Below are 26,333 nucleotides of genomic sequence, written 5' to 3'. Positions count from 1 at the left end.
GGGGCTGCAAAATTTTTAGTGTTTTCTAGGCCTGTCACGATAGTAAATTTTGCTGAGCGATTAATTGTCTCAAAAATTATTGCGATAAACGATAATATTGTTTGAAGACCCTTTTACACTGATGTAATGGAAATGACGTAATAATGCATGCGATTTCCTGCCAAAGATAGATACACTTTATTTTCAAAAGAATATTTAACACTGGAACTGATAAACAAAATAAACAAAACAACCAAAAACAAAATGGATTTTCAGTCTCCATTAACAAAAAATGTACTTGATAACAACTGAACAACATAAAGCCAAAGTGGAAATAAATACTGCATTCAACCTAAAGACTGCAGATTATGAAGTCTGTATACTATGTTGCCCTTCAGTAATAATTAAATTTAAATAGAGAAGATGGGCACATCGACTACCTGATACATAGTTCACACTACATGATTTTTTGCTCCTATTTTTCCCCTTACAACAATCTTAGCACGTTGGTCTCTCTAAGATTGTGTGGTGTGTTACAGTAGATCGTTGTTGCCGCTCCGATCCAAATCAGGGTTTTTTCCCTGACTGGGATCGTTAACGATCGTTGAATGTGACAGGCAGCCAATCAGAAAGCTAGGATTCTCCTCCGTGTTTTCTGAGGGTAAATTATGTCGGGAAATCCCAAACAGCTGACACAGCGCAACCCGAAGTCCAGCAGACATTGGAGATGATATGTGGAAACAACATTAATGTTTATTCAACATGCAGAGAATATAGAAATGACAAGAGGAGGAGTTGGAGCGAAATTGCTACCGCAGTTGATAAACCCGGTAACTTTTCAGCTGTTCTTCGTTAACGTGACGTAAATAGGTTCTAATGATTTTCATTCAGTCAGGACTTTACACTGACACTAGCCACATGCATTGCAGGTAGATTGTAGTAAAGCATTGATTAATGCCTGGTTTTAAAATTAGTTCACTGAACTTGTAGCCATTATTTTGTGCCCATTGTTGGACACCACACGGCAGGACCGAACCCGATCGAACCGTTATACCTAGGATTTCTGTCGGCTGTGTGGTCTCTCAGGTTTTGAAAATGGGCCGACAATCGGGCGACAGCTCTAAGATCGTGTAGTGTGCGCTGGGCTTTACACTAAGGAAATGAGGAAGGAGGGTCAGTGGAGAGCACCGGAGTTGAGCCTTTTTTCATTCGGTGTCATCAACAGAAAGAGAAAAAGGACGGAAGAGACGATAATGCCGATAATTGAAATGACGTCGATAGTTTTAATTTATTGTACAATTAATTGATTTATCGTTTATCGCGACAGGCCTAGTGTTTTCATTTTTAAGTATAATTGCAAAACCTACTTTTATATTTTTGCCTGTTCAGATATAAACTAAACTCACAATATTTTAATGGAATAAGTAAAGCAGTCAGATTTCTGTAAATTATTGTATATGTAAAAAAGGTCTTGCCAGATTTTAAAACGACAAACTGTTTCCTACTTATTTATTTTGCTTTATGACTCATTCTTATTTAATTTTGCCCTGTATTTTAGTAAAAATCACAGGATGTCTGTTGCTATTAAAATAAATTACATTTAAAGCAAAAACCTGCATGAATACTTTGTGCTGCGTTGTAAGACGTTAAACTGCCTGTAACCTGTTTGAAAATTACCACCTAGCTTTGTTTTTAAATGTGTTGTTGCATCAACAACACAACAACAACACAGCAACACTTCCTGGGAAACCAAATTTAAGCTGATTTTAAATCGTGAGTGAGGAATGCACAAAATCGTTTCGAGGGCCGCAAAAGGCCCCCGGGCCATACTTTGGACACCCTTGCCTTGGTGGTTGGTATTTTGTGCAAACAACTGTGTTTTTTAAGAAAAACGTCCTCAAACGTTGCCTGTTCTAATTTACACTCTGGCTGTTCAGAAATTCCTTCATCATCAATCTAGTCTCCTAGCAGTCGCCCCGTTGGGAACAGTGTTGGGAGCAAACACAAAAACAGATTCGTCTTGCTGTGTCCGTCCCATTACCCCCACACTCGTACGTCTTACTGTTTGCACCTTTTCTTCTTCTCCCCAACTGTGTCCAGGAACACCTAAACTTATTGGACTATACTAAAACGTGTAGTTATCCAGGCGATTCTGAGTACAGTGAGAACTATGTGCATCTTTTTTTTGATTTTAGACATTCTTTTCTGCACTAACTGAACCTATAAATTTGCAATTAATTGTTGATTGATGGTTTATTAGATTAAAACTAGTTCCAATCAATTAACTATAAGAAGGGACAGAGCGGACTGGACTTGTTGAGGAAGCTAAGGTCCTTCAAGATTTGCAGCAAGTCTGTTGTTGAGAGCATCATCTGTTGGGGCAGCAGCATCAGAACCAGGGACCTAAAACGGCTCAACAGCCTGATGCAGAAGGCTGGTTCTGTTCTGGTTCTATTCTGGGGACAACTGAATGAGACGATTATGCAAAGAAGGATTCTTCATAAAATTATGAAAGTTTTGAATAACCTTGACCATCCTCTTTATGAGACTGAGTTGAGAAAACAGAGTTATCTTCAGTCAGAGGCGTCTTCAGATTTGCTGTAATACAGACTGCTACAGCAGGTCTTTTCTGCCAACAGCCATCACCATCTACAATAACTCTTTGAAGAATCTGAGTTAATAAGAGTTACAACAACATTCAATTTCCCTTTGGGATTAATGAAGTATCTTTGAATTTGAAGATGTAATTTCACTATTGTAGTTTGGCCTCCATCCAGAAGAAGGCGCTGCTTAGTCATCCTTAAGCGGATGCAGTTAGTACGGAAACAAAGATGGCGAAGCCTTACCAGAACAGGAAAGAGAAACGGTGCAAACAGAGTCCAGTGTGGGATTCAAAATACACTTTATCCACTTCTGTTTGGAAATATAAACACTCAGCAAACTCCTTAAGTTTCACCTTTATTAATGCCTTCATTCAGCCGAGCTGCATGACGTCAACTTCTACAGATTTCCCTCAAAGGAGAGGATGTGATGACAGAAAAGTCTTATGGGATAACACAAAAGATTTTAACCTGATTGGAAAAGAAACATGATGTCAATAAGAGAGGTTGATTTTGAGGGCTGTTGTGAGTTAATGCACTTCATGGTTCAAGTTTTAACAACATTTCTGTTCATGGGAATTAAGTATTTCACATATTTATTATTTTCCTCTTCTTTTTTCAATTCAGTAAATTAAGAGATTTATGTTTTGTCATATTTTATAAATGTTCTAGTTTATTAATGTGCAAAAACCACAATTTTCAGTATTTAATACAACTGATGCAAAATAATGAACAAATTCAATGTTTGTTTTTTGGATTCAGCAAATTATTTTTAAAAATTGCCCTTTATGTTATAGAAACACAGTTGGCCATATTGATACAAGAGAAAACTCTGTTTTTTTTAAAATTGCAGCTTATGAAGTTTGATAGGATCAATCAACTTCAGATTAACTCATTATTCGATAACTTGCATCCCTACTAAAAATCCCAATATGTGTAAAGGACTTATGGGACCATGTTTTCTTAACTTCCAGGTAAATAATGTTGATTTTGCAAACATAATCCGAGAGGAGGCGGTGCTATTCCTTCTGGATCTTCCTAAGGGCGAAGAGGTTACTATCCTGGCTCAGAAGAAAAAAGATGGTAAGCGGAGAAGAAAAATCGAAACAAATTAGAAATGATCTTGATCTGATTGGTGTGGTGTGAAAGACTCGCTGCTCTGCGTTTTACAGTCTATCGGCGGATTGTGGAGTCGGATGTCGGGGATTCTTTCTACATTCGGACTCATTTTGAGTACGAGAAGGAATCTCCGTATGGGTTAAGCTTTAACAAGGGCGAGGTTTTCCGAGTGGTGGACACACTTTACAATGGAAAGCTGGGTTCTTGGTTAGCTATTCGCATTGGCAAGAACCATCAGGAGGTGGAGAGGGGCATTATCCCCAATAAGAACAGGTGAAAGCATCCTACTTCGCTGCATGGTGCTTGGGTTGTTGCTGGAGCCTGTTTTACATCTTTGTCTTTCTGCCAACAGAGCGGAGCAGCTCTCCAGCGTTCAGTACACGCTTCCCAAAACAGCAGGAGGCGACCGGGCCGATTTCTGGAGGTTCAGAGGTCTACGCAGCTCAAAGAGGAACCTGAGGAAAAGCAGGGAGGATCTTTCCTCCCAGCCGGTCCAAACAAAGTTCCCTGCTTACGAGAGAGTCGTACTCAGAGAAGGTGAGATGTAGGGACTCCTATAAAAACTCCTATTAAGCAGTTTTTGCTGTCCAATTATTAATCTGTTTATCAGAAAAACAGTCACCAGGTTAGCCCTACTCTGTATTGATGTTGAACTGTTCACATTAAAGTATTTTTTTACGATACAGATGTATTCTTTGCAACAAATCATTGAGGGTACATGAAAAGCATGCTGTTATTGTGTTTTTTTAAGGATCTGAATTTTTTTTCTTGTTGTTTGGGTTTTTTGTGCAGCTGGTTTCCTCAGACCGGTGGTGATATTTGGACCTATTGCTGATGTGGCTCGAGAAAAGCTGTCCAGAGAGGAGCCTGATCTCTTTGAACTTGCAAGTATGTTTAATATTATCGTCCGACATCTTATTGTAATGTTTATTATAATTTTTTAAGTGTTTTTTTGGTAATTTCTTCACATTTTTTCCCTTTCAGAGAGCGAACCCAGAGATGCCGGAACAGACCAACGAAGTTCGGGAATCATTCGTCTTCACACTATTAAGCAGATCATAGACAGAGTGAGTGTGATTGTTTTTAAACTTTGCCATCGAACATACTGCCTTACTAAACCCGTTTTTATTTTAACTCCATAAAGGACAAACATGCTGTGCTGGACATCACCCCAAATGCTGTGGATAGGCTAAATTATGCCCAGTGGTACCCAATCGTAGTCTTCCTGAATCCTGATAACAAACAGGGTGTGAAGAACATGAGGACGAGACTTTGTCCAGAGTCCAGGAAGAGCGCCAGGAAGCTTTATGAGCGAGCCATTAAACTGAGGAAGAATAATCACCACCTGTTCACCAGTTAGTAGGCACAGTTTGTTGAAAAACAGTGACTTTAAAACCCAAATTGCCTCCTTTATGCAATACTTCTTCCTTGTGAAGTGATTTTTATGCAAACTATTTCCGTCTAGCAACCATCAACTTGAACAATATGAATGACGGCTGGTACGGAGCGCTGAAGGAAACCATCCAGCAGCAGCAGAATCAGTTGGTGTGGGTGTCGGAGGGCAAGGTGAGACAAAGTCCCGCAGTGCTTCTGTCCTTTATGCTGCTGATCGGTGATAGACTCTCTGCTCCACTCAGGCGGACGGCACCACAGAGGACGACTTGGATATCCACGACGACCGTCTGTCCTACCTGTCGGCGCCAGGTAGCGAGTACTCCATGTACAGCACAGACAGCCGCCACACTTCTGACTACGAGGATACGGATACGGAGGGCGGAGCGTACACCGACCAGGAGTTAGACGAGACCTTAAACGATGAAGTGGGTCTGCCCACAGAGCCTGCCATCACCCGCTCCTCGGAGCCTGTCAGGGAGGACCCGCCTGTGATACAGGACACCCCCGGTTACCCTGGATACCAGCACCCGGTGCAGCCTGACCCCGCCAGCAGAATAGACCCTGCTGGATTCAAAATGGCCGCCCCGCAGCAGGTAGGCTTGTTGAGCAGTACTGGCTGAATAAATAGTAAACGTATCATGACAGGGCAGAGCTTTAGCGTCTTTTTTATTTTATATTCTGTGCTGTTTCTGGTTCCGTCTGATATTTAGTAGAGATGCACCAATCAGAATTTTGTGGCTGATTTCCGTTCTCGGGGTTTTGTCTGTGGACACAGTTTGAGAAAGACCGATGTGGACCTCTTGCAGCACGACGTCACAAGAGCAAGATCTCTGCTGGAGGGCACAAAACTAACAATAACTAGCATTGGTTTTAGCTGTTAAGTTGTAGTTATGACACACAATATCTTAAATGTATGTGATACATAAAAGAAAAAGGTACACAGTGCTTTGCTACTAATCGTCAACAGCTAGATAACAAGGTCGAAAAAAAAATATAGTGAGGGAAAGGGAAGTAATTGAGTTATGCTAGCTAGACTTTGATAATAGTTACCTGTAGATGAGATGGGAAATTTGGTGTGTTTTGGTTTAGTTAAAAAATAAAAAACAGGCTACCTAAACACCAACGTTGACAGATCATCAGTAGAGCAGGTGTTTAAGTTAGCTAATCAACCGCCGCAGTGTTAGCTTAGCTAATAACAGCGGAAGCTAATCTGCCACAACGTTCACTTTTTAATAATCGCAAAATAAACATCAAGCCTGAAAACATAAAACTGTAATAGACTGAATGTTCTTTGTGTGGGAAACATTTGAGTGTTTTTTTGGTGTTAAAACATGAAACATGTAGTGGCGTTGTTGTCAGTTGCTATGGCAACGAGCTTGTGTGTAGTGTAGTCGACACCAGAGAGCGAGAAAAAAGTGGTTTTGAGTTTATCTTTAACACGTTTTCTGCATTATTTTCCCCTTGCTGTGTCTCACTGCTTTAAATTAATAATACCTACATCTTCAGGTTTCATTTAGTTAACGGACTTGTTCTACGGCACATAAAAGATTCGTCTTTTTGCTCTCCAGCATTGTGCGCATGCGAGATATTTCCGGATATGAACGCTAACATGCAGGGGTTTCTTACTAGACTGTTTGAAACCCTTGCATGTATACAGTATAATCAGACAGTATACTGGTGCATCTCTAGGATTTTTTTTTTTTTAGCAATAAACATGTTTTAAGTTACATAATAGGTATATTATCTACTCTAACCACATTTCTTTATCTTCTGACTGGTGAGTGTAAGGAATCAGGTCATAGTGTTGGGGTGAGATGTTTTTTGTGTGCCCTTGGCGGCACTGTGTTATAAATGTCTCTTAACGATACTTCACAGCAAGGTGAGGCTGCTCTGCCCTCGCTGCCTCCGCCGGTGGCAGCCTCCCCAGCTGCTGAGCAGCCTGTACAACTAGAGGAGCCGCCTGCTGCAGCTGCAGCTCCTCAGGCGGACTCTCTTAGCAGCCCCAGCCCTGCCCCTGAGCTAATTCCGCCCCCACCACCTCCACCACCACATGAACCCCCTGGTCCAGAACCAAAGGTATCCGCTGTTTCACCAGCCATTCGGACCGGGCCCGGCTCCCCAGCCTGCTCTTTTTAACTTGCCTGTCTTCTCACACATGCTTTCCACTCGCTATCTGCATGTCATGTCCACACTGTGTGACTCACTGAGCCCACTGTGAGCCTCTGGATCCCAGAGGAAATGTGCGACTCGCTTGTCCACATGCACCACAGTGGGCTGGGAGACCAGAAGGACTGGTTACATCTGAGTCTCTGATCAGGGTGAAGACATCCACAACCAGCCCTAACTGTTGCCTCTTACTTCCTTTGCATGGCTCCTGATGTTTTGTTTTTGTTTATTTTTTTGGGTTCCTTTCAGCTTTGACTCTCTACTGTAGATAAACAGTAGCAGCACTGACGGTGGCATTGTAGTGGGTAGATGTGTTGTCTGTTGTAGTGCTAGTAGTTTGACATTGCATAAGTTTCAAACTGAATGTTTGTTGCATGATGAAAGCTAACCTGCAGACAGTACTCTGACGTATTAATACCTCAAACTTTGCTATAAACTCAACACATTTTCCCTGTTGACTGGATTCCAACATATCGGCCTCCTTCCTTTACTGTCTGCAGGCTACACATCATATGTTTGAAATGAGACCTTTCAGAAATGTGTAAATTGTTAAGAGGTTCTCAGTAAGACACAATTGGTAAAATGCTGTTTAATTTTTCCCGAAGGGCATCTTGTCAAACAGGCATTCAGAACCGTTTTTGAAGAAAGAACAAAAATAAGCTCGTAATTTGATCAATTGATTCAGGATTTATTTATTTCAAACGATTCGGTCAGCATTGTGAATGTTGAGCTTCTTGAGGTTTCAGTTTATGGTACCTTGCAAAAAATATTCACACACCTTGAACTTTTCCACATTTTATGTTACAGCCACAAACTTCAAGGCATTTTATTGATGTTTTGTGTTATAGAGCAATATGAAATAATGTGATATTATTAAGCCAAAGGAAAACGATACATGGTTTATGTTTGGGTCTTTTTACTCCTGAGGCTTCGACTGCCATGTTTCACATAAAACATGGGTTTTCATTTTTTACCTTTTCAAGATCATGAATGTTCTCAGATATCCTGAATGTATATTCAGAATGTATATACATTTGTACCAAAACATATAATGTATATGTAAAACTCCTTTTAAAAAACTGTTAAAATTGTTTAATAAATGGGTGTGTGTGCATTTAATAAATACTTCTTCAATTTAAATAAAATATAGTATAATAGCACATTTATTTCAGCCAAAATCACTGATTTTTGTGGAGCTAATTTAGAAATTTATAGGACAATAAATGTGATTTTTACTTGCCATCTTGATCACGGTTTAAAGCTTGACATCAATTAAGGCTAAATATGAAATACTGCCACCTGCAGGTGGGAGTTAGCAGTAACCAAAACTCAATGTTTTTGACCATTTTTGTGGAAAATGTTCAGTGAACGTACAATTATGCAGTAGCGCAAAAAAAAATGTTGGAGTTTGCTGGTTTTTGTGGGAATTTCCGCGATTGCAAAAAATTGGAGGGGCAGATGAATGTAATTTGGGAATAAATGTATAAAAGCTGCTTTGATTTAAACCTATAACTGTTTTCTTGAAGGTTCTGTTTATGTGTTCCTCTAAAGTCGGATTTGACCCCTGGGTCTAAAGTTTGACAGATGACACTTTTTGGATTTTTATTTGCAAGTGATTCTGAAAACCATATATTCTTTTCCAACAATTCTTTTCTTTGACTACAAATGGGTGCACAACCTTGTTGATATTCTTGTTTATAATGTCTAAAAAACATAATTTTGCAATTGCAGTGTTTAAATTAAATGAGAAACGCAATAAAATCAGACATAAATAAGTTTGTCCGTGCGATGAGTCAAGTGAGTCAATAAAAACCATGCCACATTGTTGTCCTCCCACCACTTCTGGTCATGTTCTTCGTATTTTCTGCCAGTAGTAACATCCGGTTGTTGATCACATGACTCGTGTGATGCAAGTTTTGTGAAATACACAAATTTTGATGCGGCTGAACAACATTTTACCTAAAAAAGAAAAAATATATATTTTTGATTGGTGTGTTTCCGTTCCAATTTGTGCAATTTTACAGCCAGTGGAAACCCATCTGTTTCCACAGTTTGGTATCTTTGTCTTAATAACACATGATTGAAATAAAATACACTTGCGATTGTGGCTGTAACAGAACAAAATCTGAAGAAGTTCAAGAGTGTGAATATTTTCACATGGCACTTTTATTAGGAATTTCTTCTGGTGTTTTAGGAGAAATAACTTTTCCTTAACTGGATATCTTCACTAATGATATCCTACAAATAAACTTAATTATTGCCATTTCTTTACAGACGTACAAGAAAGATCTGTACAACATGGAGGACCCAGTGCGGATCAACCACGGTCTGAAGCAGTCTCTGAGCTACAGTCACCAGCCGTCGTTTCAGGACAAACAGCCATACCGCGAATACGACCACCCGCCTTATGGATACGACGGAGGGGGCTACGCAGAACCAAAGCCTCACAACTCTGACTCTCATCTGCTCTACGACAACCGTGTGCCTCATTACAGCGAACAGTGGCCCCCATACGACCAGCAGACCTCGTCCTCACAGCCCGCCGGGTACCAGCCGGGCCACCAGCAACCAATGGGCTACAGTCCTCGCTCCCCCTACGAGGGCGGGCCGGGGAGGGAGTACAGCCCGCCTCAGCCACGCTACGACGAGGCCCCGGCGGTGGGCTACGACAGCAGAGCGCGGCACAGTAAGCCCGGGCCCATTCGGTATGACGAGCCCCCTCCCCCACCTCCTGCTAGCTACGAAGCCCGATCTCCGTATGAGGCAGAAACCCGCAGCTTTCCCATTAACTCCCCTCGCTCACCAGAGCCTCCAAAGCACTACTACGGTGACTCTGGTCTGAGGCCCGCCTACATGTCTGGGCTTCCAAACCGAGGTTACAAGCCAGGGATACACGAGCCGATCATGAACTCCGAGCCCGCCGCCGTCCCCCCTCCAAAACCAGATGCCCTGCCTTCACCAGGAGAGCCAGCTGTCACTCCGACCTCCAAACCTCTTCCTCCTCCCCCACGGGAAGACCTGGATGAAGATCCGGCCATGAAACCGCAATCAGTCCTCAACAGAGTCAAGATGTTTGAGAATAAACGCTCAGTTTCTATGGACAGAGCTAAAGAGGGAGAGTCTTCTGTGCTCAGGGTATGTTCCTTATGCAGGCTGACACGATTAATCAGATTAATCGCAAATAATGACACTTTAGTGGGTGATTTTTAACTGGTTGAGGCAGCGAAATGATCCTAATTTTGCTCAGTTTCTGGCTAAAGAGAGAGTCTTCAGTGCTCAGGGTATGTTCCTCATAAAGACTGAAACGATTAATCAGATTAATCGCAAATAATGACAATTTAGTGGGTGATTTTATTTTATTTTTAATGGTTGAGCCCACAAAATTATCCTAATTTTGCTAAATTTCTAACTAAGCAACTAATTTTGTAATTGAGTCAACGTTTAATAGGGAATGCAGACTCAAAAATGTCATTTTCTGAAAGAACAACATAATCAGAGCAATAAATAGCCAACACTATATAAAATAAATATACATTTTCATTTAAGATATAAACATCTCTCTGTAAATATGTTTTAACCAAAACTGCTGAAGTGGTTTCAGCTTGTTCAGATTTACTAAATGCTTGGAAATTAAATCCATTTCTTATTTAAAAAAGAATGTAAATATTTATTTGCATCTTTTAATGTATTTCTAATATTGTATAAAAAAGACTAAAATGTGGACAAATTTAAAACTGTAGCATGTGCCAATTTTACATTTGAATTATAGATTACTAAAATAATTACTAGTTGCAGACCTACATGACACTTAAATGGGTCACTTTTAACTGGCTGTGGCAACAAAATGATCCTTAATCTATTAAAATTTTTGTATACAAACTTCAAAAAACAAGATTTAATTGATCAACGTTAGTGCTGAAACAATTAATTGCGATTACTCAATTATTTAAATGTGAAATGAAAAATTTTCAGATTAATTGATTAATAATTGTTAGTTGCTGCCCTAATTAATTTTTGCTTTTAGTATTTTTAGTTCCTGATAAGAAGCTGTTTTGTTGGTTCCTAGAATAATTGTTCTTCTCAAACAAGCAAAGTGTAATAGCTAACAGAACTTTAAAAATGTTTAATGAAATTAAGCATGTAGGTTTTATAAAGCCTCTCCTTGGGCTGCCACCTTATTGTGGTGGAGGGGTTTGAGTGTCCCAACGATCCTAGGAGCTATGCTGTCTGGGGCTTCATGCCCCTGGTAGGGTCACCCAAGGCAGACAGGTCCTAGGTGAGGGCCCAGACAAAGCGCAGCCTGAAGACCCCTATGATGAATGAAAACTTTTGACTTGGTGTTCCCTCGCCCAGACGTGGGTCACCGGGGCCCCACTCTGGAGCCAGGCCTGGAGGAGGGGCATGATAACGAGCGCCTGGTGGCCGGGCTTAGCCCGAAGAGGAGACATGGGTCCCCCCTCCCATGGGCCCACCACCTATGAGAGGGGCCAAAGGGGTCAGGTGCAGTGTGTGGCGGCCAAGAGAGGGGACCCTGGCGGTCTGATCCTCGGCTGCAGAAGCTGGCTCTTGGGACGTGGAATGCCACCTCTCTGGTGGGGAAGGAGCCGGAGCTAGTGTGTGAGGTCGAGAGGTTCCGGCTAGAAATAGTCGGCCTCACCTCGACGCATGGCTCTGGTTCTGGAACCAGTCTCCTTGAGAGGGGCTGGACATACTTCCACTATGGAGTTGCCCAAGGTGAGAGGCATCGGGCAGGAGTGGGCATACTTGTTGCTCCCCATCTCGACGCCTGTACGTTGGGGTTTACCCCGGTGAACAAGAGGGTAGCCTCCGAGGTAGACTCAGAGTAGAGCCGCTGCTCCTTCCCATCGAGAGGAGCCAGTTGAGGCTCGGGCATCTGGCCAGGATGCCTCCTGGACGCCTCCCTGGTGGGGTGCTCCGGGCACGTCCCACCGGGAGGAGGCCCCGGGGAAGACCCAGGACACGCTGGAGGGACTATGTCTCTCGGCTGGCCTGGGAACGCCTTGGGACTCCCCCGGAGGAGCTGGAACAAGTGGCTGGGGAGAGGGAAGGCTGGGCCTCCCTTCTGAAGCTGTTACCCCCACGACCCGAGAGGGAGGGAGGGAGGGATTGATTGATTTCATAAAGAATGTTTTTGGATGTATCTGTGTAAGTTCACCGTCCATATGGAGGAAAACTTGCTCACCAGAGGGAGAAATCACTGAATCAGGATTTGTTTTTGTTCTCCAGCCTGCAGATGTTCCTAAACCTGTGAATGCTCCTCCCCCGGTCCCAAAAGCCAACTCCCTGAGCAACCTGGAGCAGGAGAAGTCCACCTATAGGTGAGCAGTCTGTTTCCTCAGAACAAAAGGAAAATGCAAAGGATTTAAGGTGAGATGTTGTTGCTTGTGCACCACTCAGTGGTCAAAGTTTTTGCCCATTAGTGGGCCCCTCCAGGGTGTTGAAATGTTTGTTTTATTTTATTCTTGCAGCCTAAAATTACTGATTTTGCGGCAGCTTTTTCAAAAAGTTACCTTTTTTAAGCTTATTTTTGCCATTTTACAACAAAAGTTGGAATTTCAAAAAAAATAAACAGGATTTTTACAACATTTTCACATACCTTCTTAAAATGGCAACTAATACAACTCAAATCATATCCTGATGAGTTGTCAAAGTCAAAAAGAAGAATTAAATATCTGTCATTCAAGTTAACATGAATCACAGTTGAGATTTTCTGTAGGATTTGTCTTTACTGTCAGCAGAAAGAAATCCTACAGAATATCTCAAAATTGTTTTTGGAAAAGAAAGAAAAAGGCAAATGTTGTTTTTTGGCGTCACACATGCTTTCGTCTTGCAAGTTTGGAAAAAGTAAGTTAAATTAGGAAAGAGAGAAGGTGATTGGTTATAAAAGAAGGAAATTCAACTAATGTTAAGGTGATTGGTCAGATTTGTGGAAAAGTTGCGATTACTGGTGAAGGTGGCACCAGTAAAATTTGATAACTGAGTGAATTTGCATTAATTTCTGTAATCACAACGTTGCAACTTGGATTGAGATAGTTTGTGTCGGAGGTTCTCAAAATCTGTTATTTACTTATTTACAACTAAATAGGCCTGTTGCAATAAATCAATTAATCACATGATAAATAAAAACATTTGCATGATTTATCATTTTTCTCTTGATGATAAACGTCTTCAGTTTGGTGTTTTGGTCTCAACCAGACCATTTTTTAAAGGACAGTTTTGTTTACAGAAACTTCATCATTAATTTTATTTATTGTTTTCTTTCTTTATTTTAAATGTATTCCAGTTCCAAGGTTAAATGTTCATTAGAATTTAAAGTTTATTCATTTTTGAGAATGTATTCCTGCATTATTATTCCATTATATGACATGAAAATCATCTCAAAGCAACAATGTTATCGTGTATCGCGATAACTGCGGGGACGATTTATCATCCAACAGTATTTGTTATTGTGTCTGGCGTTTCAGCTGAGGCCTCCTGGTTTCCCAAGCAGACTGAAGTGACACACAGTCTGCTTGTGAACGTGTAAAAAAAAGATTTTTAAAAAAATTTTTTACACGTTTTTTCCTCTTTTGTCTTCAGGGCTCCTGAGCCACAAAAGCCTCATTCGAAGCCTCTGGATGATGTAGTGCGCTCCAACCACTATGACCCAGATGATGATGAGGAGTACTACAGGAAGCAGCTGTCCTACTTCGACCGGCGCAGCTTCGACAGCAAGGCAATGGGCCAACCCAGTCCGGGTATCAACCGGTTTCACGACCTGTCCAAGCCTGCCCAGCTGTCCTACCCTTACAACAGGTCAGACGGCACACCCTGCACCAGCAGCACAGCTGGTTCCCAGTGCTCAGAACTGAGTTGAAATCCTGGAAAAGGCTTAAATTTTAATTAACTTAATTAAGAGCTTGATTTCTGTATAAAGTCCTTGAAAGTTCTTCATATTCAAACAGCACAGTTTGGTAATAAAGTTCAATCTGACGCTTGATTAAAAGCCTTCAACTTTGCAGGCTTCAAGCAGTTGAAACCAGAGATTTTTATCCACCTAATAAAAAGAAGAAAAAAATCCCTCATTGTCTGAAGTTAAATTGGACTAAACTTTTCTTATTTCAGGTCCGTTAAAGTTACCAAAATTATTTATTTTTGTTAAATACCAGTAAACATAAGAGGAACATTTTTTAAGAATATTTTTTGTAACTTTGTTTATCGTCTTTAAGCATTTAATTTGAGCAGGAAGGTCATTTACCTTCCAATTTGTTTTGATTGTTTCAGTGTTATCAATATTTATTATTTCTAATGACTCAGAAACTCGTTGATAATCTTATTATTTACACTTTAAACAACTTAACTGAAATTAGCAATTTGTTTGGTTAATTAGTGTTGTTCTCAGACCAGTCGGAAACTAAACATAATTTTGTTTTGGTTTAGTTTACCCTTTTCCTGCTTCAAAATGCAGAATACCACCATCAGATCATATCAATTGTAGTAATAAATTATATCATATAATAATGAATTGAAAATGTCTCTTTTTGTTTATTTCTGTTGATTTTTTTGTTATCTCCAGTCTATGGAGCTGGAATAGTTTGAAAACCTTCCTTGAATTTTACTGCCGGAAACACTGATATAAGTCCTTCAGTCACATTGATTGTTGTTCTATTTACTGTGTTATTTTTTGAAGGGTTGAGTCTGTGGAGAAGGTGAGCCCAGTGGAGAAAAGATACGAACCTTTGGCCCAAATCAGTCCCTCCACTCAGTACGGACCCCCAGCTCCAGCCATTCCACCCAACACCTTGTCCAAACTGAGCCCTGGTGACGGTAAGTTATAGAAATAATCCCAAATAATCATTTTATTCTCCTCTGGGATCTCCTAGTTCTTGCCTTGCACTTTAAATCATAATTGTTATGCCTCTAAAATATGTTTTTTTTTACATTTAAAAATCCCTAAAATGGTTTCCTGCATAAATACTTCAAACAAAACTCTCAATAATGACATTTTGTGTCTGATCCTCATTGAAATGATTTAAATTTAGACATTTTGACCAAAACCCAGTAGAAGATTAAAACAATTCTTGAAATCTGAATCTAATTGGATGAAAGTAAAGCTAAACCTTTATTTAATCTGTGTTAGATGGTCTGCTTCACATTTATGATCATCGCCAGCCTCATTGATGACCTTCAGCGGTTTGCAGATCCATTTTTCTTAATGCCAATAGACAGTTGTGAAAAATTAAAACACACTTTAGCACTTTAACTTTCTTTGTCTGTAAATATTTTTACCCGGTTCAGATTTATATTAAGCAACTTTTGCTTTCCAGTTATAAATCAGTTTGTTCACAAATTTATCAATAGATCAGTCCTAATATGTATTGATAAGTCAAGCAGAAAGGGCTGAGCTCTTCATATGTTCCAAGTATTTTTTCACTCCAGATGGAGCTAGCAATTATTTTAGTAATCAGTAATTTTATTTATTTAGATTATTAATTGACTTAAAAAATGGGTACATTCTGCACATTTTTTATTGAACAATTAAAAATACACAAAAAATGTATTTTTTAACTAAGAAAACACACATTTTATTGCCTAAAATGCAATAACTGCATTCCTTTGATCATTTGTAACAAAGGATTAATCTGCAGCTAAAAAATACTTCAGCTCTGCCATTAATACAGAGTCTATTAATCAGTGTAGGGCTGCTTATTGATGCGTTTTTTTGAATAACCGATTAATAATCAGACAGCAGAAGCTGCTGAATTAGATTGGGTTTTGTTTGTTAATTTACAGAATTTGAACCAGAATTTGAACTAAATCTGCGCCACTTGAAGAGTTTTGGCTAAAACATGTTTACATACAAAGAAGGTTTTTCTCCAGACATTCAATTTCTATACATACCATAAATCTGCAAAACTTCCAGAAATCTGCAAAACACTGAGTTCTTTCAAATCTAGATTAAAAACCCACCTGGTTGGCATTACCTATGAAACATTGACCAACATGTTTTATGTGTAAAATGGGGAAAAAAAAAAAGTAATGTTTACTGGTTTTCTCAATCGTTGACTGTTTGTTCTATGACTTTGTATTTTTGTGTTTTTATGATGTAAAGCACTTCGAAATGCCTTGTTGCTGAAATGTGCTGCACAAATAATTAAAATTGATTTTAAATGCTAAATGTATGTATTCTCTGTATAATTTTGGCTGAATTGTTGCCCTTAATATGTTATTTCAGCAAATCAAGTTTTTTGAGGCTGCATACTCCAGATTCCTAAATTAGTTGACAATTATTTCAATAATAGATTAATCGGATTAATCGTTTTAGTCCTAGTTTTAAACTGTAAGTCAATATGTAAAGATTTTGTCTCTTTTCTTTCTTTCCAGCCAATTCCATCCCTGAACCACTGAGCTCCCCAAATCCTAAACCTGACCCGGCAGCTCTCAGGCCGACTAGCAGGGACGAATCCACACCAGGCGGCTACCTGCCACCCAGAGGCCTCCCTGACAAAGTCCCCGTCAACGGCACCGACTTGCCGCTGCCGAAAACCCTGGGCGCTCCGCCTTCGACCAGCTACAACCGCTATGTCCCCAAGCCTTACACCAGCACGGCCCGGCCCTTCGAGCGCAAGTTCGACAGCCCAAAGTTCAACCACAACCTGCTGCCGAACGACACGCAGGTGAAAACGGACCTTCTTAGCAAGCCGGGGGTGGTGAGCAACGCCTCAGTGAAACCTCAGCTGTCGCCGCAGCCCCTCGACCACGACAGTGGCCTGGACACCTTCACGCGCACCATGGACAACAGGCCCAAATACCAGCACAATAACATCAACACCATTCCCAAGGCCATCCCTGTAAGGTAAGGCAGCAGAGCGCTCAGAGGGAAATCACCGAGCAGCAGGAAGAGACGCCACACTCACCGCGTCTCCATTTTTCACTTCCGATACCGATATAAGGATTAGTATCGACCGATACCGATCCGATACAGAAAAACGGTGCTGAATTAACTGACAACATTTCATTTTTAAAACACAGACAAACTAGAACGTCTCCACTTCCTGTGAAAATGCAGTGTGAATGCTGTATGCTGAATGTTTTTGGTGAAAATATAAAAATCTCTTCCAAACAGTATTAGAAATCAGTGCAGAACAGTGCTTACAAAGCTAAATTCAAAGGTCACAACAGCTAACAAGCTAAAATACTAATGATTGCATATAGGTTAGCACTAGCATGCTCACATAACCCAGGCAGAGTGAAAAAATCCATGTAAAAGCTAAACCTAGGTAAAAACCTGAAGCTAGCTAAAATTTAAATCATAGCATCAAGGCTAGCGCTAGCATGGTGCTAGCCATGCTACATGCTGGACGTAAAAAAAAAGTTAGAGCTCAACTTGTGAACCTATTGGACTGCACTTTCATTTTCAGTTGTTATGATTTGAACACCTTGAACCGCCTTGCTGCTGAAATGTGCTACACAAATAAACCTTGATGGATTTATTTTTGTCCGTTTCGTGACGGAAACTCAGCTACTTTTCACTTAAGGTTTGTTCTACCTTCCTCTCTGACTGATGATCCCTTACGACTTGTCCGCCTCAGCCCCAGCGCCTTGGACGACGACGATGAGGACGAAGGGCACACAGTGGTCGCCACCGCCCGTGGCATCTTCAACAGCAACGGAGGGGTCCTGAGCTCCATCGAGACGGGCGTCAGCATCATCATTCCCCAGGGCGCCATCCCCGAGAGCGTGGAGCAGGAGATTTACTTCAAGGTGTGCAGGGACAACAGCATCCTGCCGCCCCTCGACAAGGAGAAAGGTCAGCGCTCGGCTCCTCCCTACCCCGATTATGTCAGAGAATGACTTACAGCCTCCAAGAAAATCCTTGGAAGACAAAGTGCTTGTGAGCTTTGGATAGTAATTAGTGGAGCCTTTTTAAATGTCAAGTTTAGTTCTGCTACTTTGGCTGGATTTCATATGAAAAAAAACAAAAAAGGTTGTTTAGGCCTGAGCTTCTGCTGATATATTAAGGGACCTACTATGTAAAATTGACATTTTGAACATCTTTGTACCTCCATTTGGATTTCTACTGCTTATAAAAACAACCCAAGCACTAAAAAAAAACACCTTGAATTATTTTGATAATAAGTTAACGTGTTTTGGTGCCCGGTAAAATGAGCCATCTCAAAAATCTCCTGATTGTTGAGTCATATTCAACAGGCAGGACGCCATTACCTAGTAACCCCAGCTGAGCCCAGCCCCGTTACCTAGCAACCTCGGCAGAGTTCCAGCCCCGTTACCTAGCAACCCCGGCAGAGTTCCAGCCCCGTTACCTAGCAACCCTGGCAGAGTTCCAGCACGTTTAGTCAGCCGGTTTACCGCTGCTGTGTGCTGCACTGCAAAATCACAAAATCTTACCAAGTATTTTTGGTTTAGTTTCTAATGCAAATGTCTTTGTACACTTGAAATAAGACAAAACTAAGTTAAAAGTAAAATAATAAAGAAAAATTGTCAATAATTCCTTAATATTGATGGAAAAGCACTACGTCCATTGGCAGATTATTCCACTTCTGACATGAGAAAAAAGTTTGGTATAAGTGAAATAATCTGCCAGTGGAACTAGAACGTTTTAGAAATTATGTACTTAGAAGACGTTCCTTACATCTTGCTGAAAAGTTACATGTACGTTAGTTTTGTGCTTGTGTACTAAGATATTTGCATTAGAAAGTTGACCAAAAATACTTGGTATGATTTTGTGTTTTTGCAGTGTGTACAATGGCTGCTGGAAAAGTTTTGTTGTTGACTCACCACCCAGAAACCACTTGCTGGATTCTCGTTGGTTGTGCAGGAGGCTCCACTCCTGCTTTTCAGAGATGTATAGTTGTATAATTGCGTATTTGTTTGCAGCCATTTTTACAAGTGAATGTAAACGTTGAGTTGGGAGGCGTGGCCATCAGAAGCTTATTTGGATTTAAAGTGACAAGAGGCCCTGAAAGATCTCAATCTGATTATCTAAGGATGATTTTGTGCAAAAAATTTAAAAATCATGTTTTATATCGTCTATAAACCTACCCTAACCTGTTCAAGGAAGCACAATAGGTCACCTTTAAGATGCGTCCTGTTGATCAGGACGTCTTTAAGATTGTTGGAAGGGTAAATCAACATGGAAATCTTTCCCTGTGAGCTTCCATAAGATGATTGTTTGGTTTGCAAAATATGTTTTTAGCTATAGGCCTGATTCATAGATGATTTAAAACTGCCTTAGTGTCGTGTTCATTTATCAAGCTGTCCAGTCAGTTAACGTTGACTTTTGCCCCCAGACTCTTCGGTATGCTTCATTAGTTAAAGGCTAATCCGTTTCCATTGCTAAATTCCTCTCTGCTTAGTTGGAGGAATTTAAATCCTGTCGTGTTTCTGTGCAGGAGAAACGCTGCTAAGTCCGCTGGTGATGTGTGGCCCTCACGGACTCAAGTTCCTGAAGCCGGTGGAGCTGCGCTTACCTCACTGTGCGTCTATGACCCCTGATGGTTGGTCTTTTGCTCTAAAATCCTCCGACTCCTCGTCGGGTATGCTGTCCTCTCTCTCTGTCCTTTTGGGGTCTGTGGGCTGGCTTTGATGAAACATGGAGATCCAGAAACGATAATCTGGACTCTTTAGCTTTCCTTATGCCCCTTATTTAATTTTTATAAATCTAATCTGTGTAGAAAATGCTGAAAAATTCATCTGTGAATAATAGGACTGGGCGATAAATCGATTTTACCAATTAGTAAAACTCTTCGATATTTGAGGATAACATTTTTGGAAAATCTGTATTTTTGTCACCAATGGGTTTCCACAGTTCAGAGTGATGTCAGAGCTGCCATCTTGTTTGACTAGCTTGTTTTTTGACTTTGAATTCAGATCAACGCTACGACGAAATATTAAGTCCAGGCTAAGATTTATATAATTATACAGTCGTAATAATAAGATTTTAAAAAATCCTACGACAATGAAGTTGAAATAATGTGAGAATAAACTCAATATTACCAGAATAAAGTAGCAATTATAGGAGAATTAAGGAGTAATTTTACAAAAAGTCCCACACAAAAAATAGCAAAAAATTAAAATGAGGGATCTTGAACATCTTGTGAAGTTATACTTTATCGGTTTTACAGATAAGGTAATATTTTATGACATAACATCAGCTTCAAATTATTATACAAACTAATCTAAGTGTCTAAGAACCGCATAAAATGAGCTGGTCTTGATAACCCAATAGAAGATTTTTCCCCCTAATCCTCTAATGTTCTGGTAAAATTTTGTCTGTATTCTGAATATATTCTCATTATTAAATAAAAATTCCCATAGCATGGTCCTAATGCTGCGTCATTTAACTCAAAGAAGGGACCATAGAAAATATATTTTTTATGTTGTTTGTCATTTCTTTTTTTTAAAAATGAAAGTGACAAAAAAATGATTAAACTTGGATCTGGTGTGAAAAATCTGATTTTATTTTTAATCCGTAACACCCAGCCCTGATGAAGACAGAAATTAATAATCTGTTGTGGGTGAATCAGCGCTTCCACGTATTCTGATCTCCTTTCTTTTTGTTTGTTTATATCAAATATATACAGTACAGACCAAAAGTTTGGACACACCTTCTAATTCAATGGGGTTTCTTTATTTTCATGACTATTTATAAGGCAAGAAATCCCACTTATTAACCTGACAGGGCAGGTTGACCTATGAAGTGAAAACCATTTCAGGTGACGACCTCTTGAAGCTCATCAAGAAAATGCAGAGTGTGTGCAAAGCAGTAATCACAGCAAAAGGTTGCTACTTTGAAGAAACTAGAATATAAGGGGTATTTTCAGTTGTTTTACACTTTTTTGTTTAGTGCAAATTTCCACATGTGTTATTCATAGTTTTGATGCCTTCAGTGTGAATCTGCAATGTCAATAGTCATGAAAATAAATGAAACTCATTGAATTGAAAGGTGTGTCCAAACTTTTGGTTTGTACTGTACTTGTCAGTGACGTGAGGTTCATAGCTGGCGAGGTACTGACTTAATCATAATCTGATTTACAAATATAGACCCCCTGCATGTTATTGTTTACATGAGGAAATTCTGCGCATGCGGACAACGTTGGAGGGCAAAAAGACAATTCTTCTACATGTCATGCATAGCCGCGCTGCCGCCGTAGAATAATCCCACTAATTCAATGAAACTTGGTCATGTAGATATTATTAATTTAGTGCTGTGCTCCACAGTAACGGGAAAAACGTCTTTCTCTCCCTCTGTATCAGTGCAGCTACTCGCAGACTCGTTGCCATAGCAACTGACAACAACGCCCCCAAAAAACACTCAAATATTTCTCACACAAAGAGCAGAACATTCAGTTTGTTGCAGTAACATGGTTTTAGGCTTAATGTTTATTTTGCGATTATTAATAAGTGATTGCTGTGGTAAGAGGAGAAAACTGTAAATATATCGCTGCACTTTACTGTATGCCTAGCTCCATGGCTAGCTCGCTGTTACTGTTTCTTACTCTGCAGTTGTGGAGTCACAATGTCTGGGATCATGAGCGCCCCCTGCCATGAGGCAGGAGAACTGCCTGCCTCACCTCGAATCTGTTCTCTGAGGTTTCTGATCGCTCCTCAGCACACGAAACACGTTACACACACAGCTGGTGACAAAAAAACACTGTACATTATATACATATGCTAAACTATGGAAAATCTGTTCATACATTAAATGTTTTTTAGCAATTTTATTGGTGGCGTACAGACAGGAGGAGCATGCTCTCATAGAGTGGCAGCCACTGCAGTTAGTGAGAGGTTGATCAATCCCAGATGAGGCTCAGCTTCCTGCTGCCTCACCAGCTGCGCTTCTGAGCATTTGAATGGGAAAATGCAAAAATTCAGCGATTTTGAAGAAAAAGTAATGGTTAAATGAAAAATAGGTACTTTATAGTACAAACTACAGGGTGAAAAAAGCAATATAAATTATTTGATCAATATATTTTTCTCTGCCTCACCTCCCTCCCCTGATCGCAGGTCACTGATACTTGTACATATTTTTACACGTTTTATCAAATAAACATTAAAAAAGTGTTCATTAAGAAAATTAATTAAATGTAAAACTAATTTATTTATCCCAAAAGGAAATTAAAGCCGTTGTTGGTGGTGATGGTGTGGGCATAAAAGATCTCCAGTAGCAGTCAGTTTTGCAACAAATTTGAAGAAGCCTCTGACTGAAGACTGTCATGAGATGCTAGCAGCTCAGTTTCTGGGCAGCAGAGATGATATAATTCACGATAGTGTGTCGTGAATGAGACCATCACTGCTAATCTGCCTCGTTTGCTTTTGCCACTTCTTTCATTTCTGTCTGGCCGTTTCATTAGAGAACGTTATGATCGATGGAAGACATGGTTTGAACTTTTAACTCCTCTGGCATTATTTGTGCTATAGAGATGTTAATCAGCCGGGTTGTAAAGACAATCCCCTGTTTCCATGGTTACGGAGTCAGATGTTGTCTCAGTATCACAACTCAATGCTGATGCCCCTTTTCAATACAATCCAAAAATCTTTCTGGAGAAGCAATTCATCAGTCTAATATCTTAACTGCTTGGCAAAAACAACATATTTTTATTTATTATGCATGACTTTTAAGGAACACTTGATAATGTCAAATTTGTAGAAGTTCCTCTAAATGACCACAGAACCCACCAGGATAACTCTACTTAAGTTTCAAAACTGACCTTAAAAATCCTTGAAAAGTGCTTGAATTTCACAGTGGCGAACGTTTACAAACTCCTGATTTTTCTTGGCACCAGATTTGGTCCCAGATTACAATTCTCCCCCCGCCATCTTTCATAAACGTGTTGGTCAGCGTCATTCGGTCCAAACTCGTGTTTTTCAGTGTTCTGCTGCGGCTCTGAAGCCGAAAACCTCAGTATCGGCCCGACCCAGTTACAGAGGTTTCCTTTGTGATGCCTCTGACAATAACGCTGCTTGTTCTCGGACCTTTTTCAGTCTGAGGAAATTAACAGTCGCCTCGGATTTCTCTCCGTCTGCAGGGGTGGCTGAGTGTTCAAAACATTTTTACATCTAATATGCTCCTTAGGTTGCTGAAGAAATCAGATTTTAATAAACTAGGTGATCTGTAAATAGGCAATCACCCACTAGGGCTGAAACGATTAATCACGATTAATCGATTACTCAAAAAACCCTCATCTAATTTAGTAATTGATTAATCGTTAACTGGAATATACAGACTCAAAAAAGGGCCATTTGCTGAAAGAACAATATACTTAGAGCAGAAATTAAGCCAAAACAGTACAAATATTATAAACATTTTGCATTTAAGATTTTTAAAAAACTAACTTTGTAAGCATATTCTACCCAAACTCAAGTGGCAGTTTTAGCTTCACCCTGTTCAAAGTCTGTAAAAAAAAAAAATGTAAGAACATTTTGCTTTACAGTTATTAATCTGTTAATCCAAAAAATAGTCAACAGATCAGCCCTGCACTGTTTTAATATTAAGTGTTTTTTTTACTGCACATGTTGGAGCATAAACTAAAGGAATGCTATTTCATTGCATTGTAGGCCTTAAAATGTTTATTTTTATCATCTAAAAAGGAAATTATTTGTTTATCTGCATCTTTTTATGCATTTCCAGTATTGTGGTTCAGTAAAAAAAAAAATTGCCAATTTTGTAATCTGATTAAGCAGTAAATCGTCACAATAATCGATTACTAAAATAATCATTAGTTGCAGTCCTCAAAGATTTCTGAGATTAGCCTCAAAATTTCAGATTTTTTGTCTTGCAAATTTTCAACTTTCCAAAGTCAGAAACTTCCAAGATTTTCTTTCTAGAAAATGTTTGAAATTAATCTAAAAACTTCAGTTTCTTGTAGAAAATTTTCAACTTTAGAAATTCTGAAAATTTCAAAGTTTTTTTTCCCCCTGAGATTAACCTCAGAGTTTTCGGTTTTTTTCTAGCAAAATTTTCCAAACTCATAAATTTCCCATTTTTTCCTTTAATTTAATCTAAAAAATTTCTGAGATTTAATCTCAAAATTTCTGATATTTTTTGGTGGCGATTTCCTCCCTTTTTTTCTGCATACAATTCATGTAATATGCCGTTGTACAGTATTGACATAAATGTCATTTAAAGGCAAAAATACAATCAAAGATTTATTTTGTTTTGCATCAATTATCACATATTGCTATTTTAATGATGTTTTATTACATTTTAAGCCAGATTTTATTTCATTATTAGCCAAAGCAGCATTACAAACTTTAAGGTTATCAGAATAAGTTTATTTAGACAATCACCTCTGTTTCATTTTGTCGTCCTGTGCCTCTGACTCCGGCTGTGTTTTTCCCTGCAGGTGATCCTAAAACCTGGCAGAACAAATCTCTCCCTGGAGATCCGAACTACCTGGTGGGTGCAAACTGCGTGTCTGTGCTCATTGACCACTTCTGAAGACGGCGACAGCTGGCCTGTTAACGAATGTGCTGAACGGTCGGGTATGAACTCCTTCCTCTCACGTTGTTTACTGTGCCCCAAAACTTTAAAAAGCAGAGAAACGCTCACACAAAAGCGAGCCGGAGGAGGCCGGACTTTTGTTCATTTTTCTTTCTTTTTTTTTTTTTTTTTCATTTTTTGGTATTTGGTGCTTTCAAGGCTTGCAAAAAGAAAAAAAAAAGTTATTTAATCTAAGGAACTGAAGTTGCAATGCATGACCAGTGCTACAGGACTGGATAATCTCATTTTGACATTTTAGCTCATTTTTTGTAAAAGGTTGCAGTGGTGCGACAAAGAAGAAGAAGAAAAAAACAAGATTTTGTGTGCTGTAAAGACGAGGAAGAGAAAAAACACACAAACAGCTAAATTTAGATAAGCAAAACTTTTGTTTTTGCGAAGGATCTCCGAGGACTTCACGAAGGAAGACGTAGGAAAATAATGAAAGTATTAAGCATTAGCATCAGATTCCCCGTTTGTTTGGAAACTGAGCGCTCTCTGATTTAATCTGCCGTTTAATTTTTCTTTCTTTTGTTATTTTTTTTTGTAGGGGGAAAAAAAGAAGAAAAAGTTTTGCCGTAGATAAATATACTGACTTGATTTTCCAGAAACTCCTGCTGTCTAGAGATCTATGCATGTGCTACGACTCAGGTCCAGAAGCCTGCTAACAACTAAGTTCAACACATGAAACCCCATCGTTACACTGCAAGCAGTGATGCCTTATCTGCATATTAACTTTTCAGTGAAAACCTTCAAAAACATCGGATCCTTGAGTTGTAACGATTATCCGCGCAGAGGGAAAAACAAAAAAAAACAACGCGTTTCTGCATTTCTCTTGGATTTAGCACACAGAATAATTGGGGCTGACGATTTAAAAAAAAAAAAACGGTATGCTTTCTTTTACTGCTATGCATATGAAATCTGAGGAAATACACAAAGCTGGAAGATGTTTAAAAGACGTGGCTGTACATACTGCTAGCATATGGCCTTGGTTCTCTGTAAATTACCTTTTGTACATCTTTGTTATTTTGTATAAAAGAGAAAATGGTTTGTTTAAAAAAAAGAGAGGAAGAAGTGGTTACATTGGTTATGTTTATATTCTGGTTATACCCCTGAGCCTTGGAACTGACATACGCAGTGATAAGTCCAACTTTTCTACCAACATATACACACAGACAGATACACTACTTAAGGCATTTTTAACTGTCAGAAAACTTTTTATTCTTATTTACAAACTAGAGAAGTGCTTGGTTTAACTGATTTTAAAAAGATGTACTTGAGAGGGGCTGCTTTGAAGAGTGGTCCCTTCTTTTATTTGTGATACTGGATGCGGTATTGTGTGCCCTGAAATGTATTTTTGTACTAATAGACGATTTATTATGGCACATCAGTACTATTTTTCTTTTGATATGATAACACAGCTTCAAACCAACTCTAGTTTTATTTTCCCGTGTGGCCGACATTCTTTTTATTTATTTTGATTTTTATTTCTGTTCAGTTTTGGTTCTTTTTTCTTTGCAACACATTTCTAAGTATACCACTGTATTACTAAATAAATTCATTTATAAATTAAA

General features: G+C 39.5%; 1 protein-coding gene across 8 annotated transcripts in view; it reads left to right on the top strand.

Moving 5' to 3' along the window:
• tjp1b (tight junction protein 1b) overlaps positions 1–26,333 on the top strand; it is a 99,078-nt gene extending 72,745 nt beyond the window's left edge. For 3 of the 8 annotated variants that reach the window (XM_028005179.1, XM_028005170.1, XM_028005216.1), the window contains 17 exons: positions 3,554–3,662; positions 3,752–3,971; positions 4,051–4,235; positions 4,491–4,586; positions 4,683–4,765; positions 4,843–5,053; positions 5,164–5,264; positions 5,336–5,686; positions 6,969–7,169; positions 9,534–10,394; positions 12,507–12,598; positions 13,860–14,075; positions 14,950–15,086; positions 16,644–17,115; positions 17,852–18,069; positions 19,673–19,816; positions 24,626–26,333. In XM_028005179.1, the coding sequence (XP_027860980.1) occupies positions 3,554–3,662; positions 3,752–3,971; positions 4,051–4,235; positions 4,491–4,586; positions 4,683–4,765; positions 4,843–5,053; positions 5,164–5,264; positions 5,336–5,686; positions 6,969–7,169; positions 9,534–10,394; positions 12,507–12,598; positions 13,860–14,075; positions 14,950–15,086; positions 16,644–17,115; positions 17,852–18,069; positions 19,673–19,816; positions 24,626–24,720 (3,792 nt within the window). In that variant the 3' untranslated portion in view covers positions 24,721–26,333. The remainder of the gene's footprint in view (positions 1–3,553; positions 3,663–3,751; positions 3,972–4,050; positions 4,236–4,490; positions 4,587–4,682; positions 4,766–4,842; positions 5,054–5,163; positions 5,265–5,335; positions 5,687–6,968; positions 7,170–9,533; positions 10,395–12,506; positions 12,599–13,859; positions 14,076–14,949; positions 15,087–16,643; positions 17,116–17,851; positions 18,070–19,672; positions 19,817–24,625) is intronic. The other 5 variants (XM_028005224.1, XM_028005187.1, XM_028005233.1 and 2 more) reach the window with 3 other exon arrangements.

This window comes from Xiphophorus couchianus, chromosome 2 (genome assembly GCF_001444195.1).
Source record: "Xiphophorus couchianus chromosome 2, X_couchianus-1.0, whole genome shotgun sequence".
NCBI classification, from domain to species: domain Eukaryota; kingdom Metazoa; phylum Chordata; class Actinopteri; order Cyprinodontiformes; family Poeciliidae; genus Xiphophorus; species Xiphophorus couchianus.
This window is presented reverse-complemented; position numbering and strand designations above follow the sequence as displayed.